The sequence below is a fragment of the Pinus tabuliformis genome, chromosome 2_1, assembly GCF_031772625.1.
Source record: "Pinus tabuliformis cultivar Carrire ecotype Pingquan chromosome 2_1, CPIR1, whole genome shotgun sequence".
Taxonomy (NCBI): domain Eukaryota; kingdom Viridiplantae; phylum Streptophyta; class Pinopsida; order Pinales; family Pinaceae; genus Pinus; species Pinus tabuliformis.
In genome coordinates this window covers 491,491,190-491,497,773 of record NC_142299.1, presented here as the reverse complement: position 1 = coordinate 491,497,773, position 6,584 = coordinate 491,491,190, and the positions used below count along the sequence as shown (strand labels likewise).

At 33.0% G+C, this 6,584-nt stretch overlaps 1 protein-coding gene across 1 annotated transcript; it reads right to left on the bottom strand.

Annotated features, from left to right (window-relative positions):
- Nucleotides 1–3,984: 3,984 nt before the first annotated feature.
- LOC149201077 (uncharacterized) lies at nucleotides 3,985–5,266 on the bottom strand. Its single transcript, XM_089399670.1, has 2 exons — nucleotides 4,960–5,266; nucleotides 3,985–4,440 (listed from the first exon to the last, which is right to left on the bottom strand). Exons 1-2 carry the CDS (start codon nucleotides 5,179–5,181, stop codon nucleotides 4,261–4,263), a joined length of 402 nt encoding a protein of 133 aa, XP_089255796.1. The 5' UTR covers nucleotides 5,182–5,266; the 3' UTR covers nucleotides 3,985–4,260.
- Between the last annotated feature and the right edge of the window lie 1,318 nt (nucleotides 5,267–6,584).

The following is a 6,584-nucleotide window of genomic DNA, read 5'->3' as shown; positions in this document are numbered from 1 at the left end:
CGTTAAGGAACTTTCAATAATTCATGGACATATGATAAAGGATGTTGTGAAATCTAGGAAAAGGAGAGTTCAATTTGAATAATAAACACAAGAATTCAACAAATCTTACACTAGCCCAATTCAGTGTTAAGTATGGGAAACATATTTGGAGCTATCTAAACAATAGGAGTAATGATGCTCAATTTCAATACTATGAATGAAGTACCTCAAGTTGGAAGCTTCAGTATCCATAGTGAAGGATATGGTAGCCATGGTTACCAATTTAAATAACCTCCCTTCATATAATTTGCTTCTAGGATCCCCAAGTCCTCATGATATTCCAAGTGACTCTCAACATGGGCCAAACTTTTCCAATCAAGAGAGTTAGTAGCTAATGAAAAACTATTGATTTACTTTTTTTAATTAATTTAATATTTTATAAGGATATATTTTCATTAGGATAATTCATCAAAATTTGTCCCTATATGTTTTGGAGCGTGAATCTGTTATTTTGTGTAAAAACCAATATGCTTGATATCTTGTATCTAAATTTACTTTTGAGATTAGTCTATCTCATGTACTATTATTCATGGTTTCGACTAGATAAATACTTCTACTTAACGGCATTGACAACTTCCCCGCAAATTTATTATGATGCATACAATTTATAATCTTTAGCGTGTTATAGACAATACGTATTTCACCAATATTTTACATAGGAGAGGATTTTACAAGTGCAAAAATAATCTTCTTACTACTAGAAAAGTTGTGAAAATAGAAATAACTCATTAGTAAAGTTAGCCATTTCTCCAAATCTTTTGGATTTATCTTTGATGCAAATGGAACAATATCAAAATGATCTCATACCTTGAATGGTTCCTTCCCACCAAAGTGGAACTTGTAAAAGGTGCCTCTATTGATTTTGGGAATCATCATAGGATTTAGCCAATATGGTACATCATTTTGTTCCTTTGTTGCTTAAGGCCTTCCTAAAGTCAAATCTCGATAATATCTCCTATTAAATCATATTTATTAGTTACATCATCCATCATGGAATCCTTCCTCGATCAATTAGCGAAGTCTTCACTAGGTTCAATTGGTTTGAGAACAAAATCCTTGTACTATGACCTTGTTACCACCCAAATTATATTCAGATGATAAAATTCCCAATCCATAATTCATAATTCGACAGGAACATTTTAGGAAGGTCACCAACTATGACTTCAATAACCCATCCTTTAACTTTACGAGGTTCTCCTATTATTAATGAGGGCCTTCCCTACTATGATCACTAAGGCTTAGTTAAAATAGAATAAAGTGATATCAATGCTAGCCCAGTGAAATGAATTTTTTTTGGATATACTTTATTTTTTCTTAAAAGAGAAAATGGTGGTGGAGGGATATGAATATTAGTGCTAATATCCTTCTAGGGCTATGGAGTAAATATGAATCAAGTGAAAATATGATATCAAGAAGAAAACCCTCTTAAGTCAGTTATCAATTATTTTATGGATTAGGGAAATAGGTTAGAACTAGATAGCTAAATTAACCCGTCATCTAATTAAGGAAAACCATGAAATCATGGCCCACACTAGAAGAGATCCCTCCAAGGGGAAAGCCTTTAACTACAAGATCGACTATGGGATGAAATATAATCAAAACCATATCTAAGGAATTTTGGTGTATGGCATAGAAAGGAGGATTAAAAATCCCCCCAAACCAACAAGAGAGAGTGTGCAAGAAGAGCATATACACCTCCATCTTCTAATTTACAAAGATGCCCTTCAAATGGACTAACTTTAGTATCCTTGTGGTAGTTTTAAGTAATCATAATAATTCCTTTAAGGATGTAGAATGAATAATCAAGAAAGAACAACTTCTAAGTAAAAAACATTCATTGCAGAAATAAGCCCTTAACTCAAAAAATTCTTCATCTAAAGATATTTCCATTAAGCTCCAAGGAGAGGAGTTCTCTCACAATCTAACCATGAGTATAAATAAGGAAGATTTTGTCTATTTATATAGTGATATGTAACTTATCTTATAAAAAAATATCATTATTTGATTTAATTCCTTATATATAGCTAAAGAAAACTAAATCTTAAATAACTACTAAAATTAATCAAACTAACACATCATAAAATAAAGTGGTCAAGCCACATGTACAATGAAAGATGCATAAAACCCTTAAAGAGAGGGGTAGATCTAGTCAAGAAGAGATAATAATGGTCCAAGCTACCACATCTAGCATTTGAAAGGTCCAAGGTTGTTGAAGATGGTCAACAGTCCATGGAATATGGTGGTCCAATGTTGTCCCTAATCAAATATGCCCAATGGCATTCCTTCTTTGATGCAATGAATTCAAGAGGGGGTGTATAATACTCCATAATTAAGGAGGTGTAACTAAGAAGACATCCCCATAAAATATGTGAAATAAAGGTCCAATGCCTCCAAACAATGTTCCCCATGAAGGCCCATGGTCATACCTCGGGTCAAGGAACTCCATGAAGCATGCGATGTATTTTCATGTCAAAATCTAGGTCATAAAGCCTTTATCCGACCAAGTGACATCAAATTAAAATTAAATTGATCGTTATTTCCAACTCGTCATCCTTTAATATACTTATCCAAGTCATGTTCACATCATCTAAAGCATACCAAGAGAGTGACACATCATCGATATCACCCTTCCATGTCACCAAATTATCCCAAGGGCTTTCATAACTATTGTAGGTGCAAATAAACCCTCAAATGATGTTATTATCAACCCATAAAGTGACCAATGAGGTCAATATTTCATATCCTTCCATAAGGCATGTCGGGGAGATGTCCAAGTATCCATAAATAGCCACAAAATTTCCTTGAGAGGTGTGACCAATGCCTCAGAATATGTAAAGTTCCTTGAACAACATGACTTTTCTTAGGAAACATGAAAGAACCCAAAAGGCTTACTGCAACGAGATCATAAAGGAGGCATATGCCATGCTACAAATTGCTCTATTTCACAAAAAAATTACTATGGGTATCCTTGTTGAAAGGAGGGATATGGGATAATAGACCTCATTGAGGAAATTTATGGAAAACAAAAAGAGAAGATTATTATGGTACAATTAATAAAAAACAGAACGAGACTGGAATGAAAAAACCAACAATGTTGCATAATGAAGATAAATATAATATTGAAACTAAAGTACTACATTGAAAAGCAAAATTGGTTATACATCATATAGTGAATAACATTGCAATATACCTAACCATACAAAATTCAAGAATAATAATAACTTATTTTTAAAATTAGATGTAACAACTATAGTAACTTATCTTTAAATCTTTAAATCTAGCAAAAGGCAAAATTCAAGAATGATAGTAGCTTATTTTTAAAATTAGATGTAACAACTGTAGTAACTTATCTTTGAATCTAGCAAAACGCCCATAGCATAATGTTCACCCTATATTTTATAATGGTGCTAACAAAATCTGAGGAGAAGAAAATCCTAAAATGTTAAACCCATATCCCTAACATGATTAGGGTTGAGTAGCAAGGCACTGAGCTATATGAATACTAGCCATCAATTGCTAGTATCATAATTTTTTCCTCAATGCTTCATTTCAGGTATTCTTTAACTTGTTGGAATAAAACATAAGTAAACCAGGTTAAATTTTATTCGTAATTGTCCTTAAAAATACAATAAAAAGTCACGAAACATAAAATTATTAATATCAAATGCATATTTAAAATAGGCCCAGATAAGCACCTCAATCAATAAATGTTTTCGAATAGCACCTCAATCCATAAATGTTTTCGAATAATATATTTCATGTTAAATATCATATTAAAAACTATAATTTCTTGTATAGTTTGATATTACAATTTTATCAATATATTGATCTGTTTATTAATTACAGATGATATTGTTTGATTATAACAATCGAAAAATTATATTGATTTAAGTACTTATATTACACCCAACATAGTTTGAAAGGATTGAAATGGTGTTATAAGATTCACAATCTTCATATATATACATAAAATAACAGAGGTTCAATAATATGATTGATTGTTTACAATAAAATGCTTCTTGACCTCACAGAACGATCTGGAAAAAGGTGATAGGAAAACGCAGGAAGAGGAAAATACTGAAGACTTCAGTTTCATCTGAATCCCATAACACCACACCAATTACATATAACAGAGGGAGCTGAAATCAAGGGATCATAACTAACTTCTTTATCTAAGGAAGAAATTTATTTTCAAATCATAATCGATGCAGTTGCAGGCAGCTAGAAGTGATGATGGTGGTGATGTTTTTTGCCATAGCCTTCTTTTTTGTAATGATTCGCCTGCTGATGCTCATAGAAGGCATACCCCGCTGTTCCCACTGCAGCTGCTGCAGCAATTTCTGCCTCAATCATGTGCTTGTGAGCGTTCTCTGGATGTTTCTTTGCTTCGTGCATCTCGTACTGCATACACATATCACATATCAGTGTTTCTATTCAGCTCATAAGTATTCATATTCATTTGCATCTAGGGTTAAGGGTTAGTTCAACGGATCATCTGTGAATGAAAAAATATTAATTACAAGTTAAAACTCCATGGAATTTATTGAGATTAGCGTGGAAAAAGGATAAGCATCCTTATATCGATGGAATTTGTAATGGAGAGAAGTCAACTATTGCCTTTTTTTTTTTTTTTAATCATATTTTGGAATTTGTAAATCTAATTTGATTTTTTTTTTTTATATTTTAGAGTATGCAATCTAATTAAATTTGAGAATTTAGATTTTTTTGAATATTCTAAAATCTGTAATTACAATGTAAAATTACAGATGGGATAAAGAATATATCTATTTATATACTTGATATAAATTTCTTAATATAATAAATTTTTGAATTCCAAAATATTCTAAAAATCTACCATTAACACAAAAAAAAAAATACCCCTATAACATATTAAGATTACAACATCAAAATAGATCTTACCATTGCAAATGTTCCTGCAGCGAGTGCTCCCATTTCTGCTACATGCTCCATATGTTTATGATGCTTCTGTTCCTTCATGGCCCTCTCCTGCTCTAATGCATATAGATCTCCTCTCTGGATCACTGGTTCACCATAGTATGCAATCTCCGGTGTTATGTATTGTTGATGGTGTCCACTATGGTGTTTGTTATGGTGGTGGTGGCCGTGATGATGATGAGACATCGTCTCCTTGAAACAGAAACAGAAATGGAATTGAAATTGGGCAGATCACAATAAAATGGACAGAATGACTCGTAGGCCAGCACAAATATTCTTGGATGGAGATGAGATGAGAGTAGGGAAGGGAAGGGAGAGAAGCGTCTTATATAACGGTGTGTGTTGGATATTGAACCAAGAATAGCGTGTGAAAACGGAGTATCTCACACGGAATGGTAGGTGACTCACACACTTCCTGTTTTCGGGAAAACTTCGCGAGACTGTCTTTCCCAGAAAGGAGGTGGGCCGCTGAAAAACTTGGTCTGATATCGTGAGCATGAAGTACCAATGGATTAAGTTTATCAATAATATTTACCCATGACGATCCCAACCTGGGCCGTAGGTGAGGACCGCTGAACGAGGAGTTCTGTCTCTTGTGGCGTGCGCATGAAGTTTAACCAAAGGAAAATGAAAAAAATGTTTTGTTAAGTTATTGCATATCCATGGGAGATCTGGAAGACGGTAGACCGAGTATTGTTCAGCAAGACTGAAGTAGAGGGGAGCGCGTTATGAGTTTTATATAATAATAATTAGAAGTAGCTGCTTCACTTTGCGTTTCGCGTTATGAGTTTTATATAATAATAATTAGAAGTAGCTGCTTCACTTTATGTTTCCAAATCTCAAATGCGTGGAGAAGGGGTATAACAACATGTTAAAAGCATCACAACTTCAATTCAAATGTTTATTTATTTTGAACTTCTTTTCATTGTACAGTTTTTTTTTTTTAATTTATAAAACATAATTATCATTTTAAAATGTGAAACATGAAAAAGTTATGTATGTATATAATTGTTAAGTATAAATTAATCGATTTTCGGGAAAACTTCCTGGAACTAACTGGGCTTTCCTAAAGAGGTGGGCAGCTGAAAAACACGGTTTGACGGTTTCATATTTAGCCATCACTAAATATGGCTAAATATTTAGTCATTTTTTTCTTTTAGATAGGGGTCAAACTAATGCATATCCATTGCAGATCAGGGAGAGAGTAGACCAAGTATTGCTTAGCAAAACGGGAATAGAGGGGAGGGCATATGAATTTTATAGCTGCTTCACTTTGTGTTTCCAAATCACAACGGCTAGGAGAAGGGGATGTAACAAGATGTTAAAAGCATCATTTAAATATTTATTTATTTTTATTTTTTATGTTTTAAGTTTTTTCCCCTGGAAAAATCGTAATTTTTCATTAATGATTGAAAAATTACATGTTGTAGATGTTTCTTGGCATATGCTGTAAGCAAATTTCCAAAAAAGATGCTCAAAATGATGCATAGATCCTTTCACACCACGCAGGGTGTATGGATTTCATGAAATAAACTGGTAAATGCAAAAATATTTTGTACAAATAGGGAAAGGTCAGGGTTTTCTCCCTT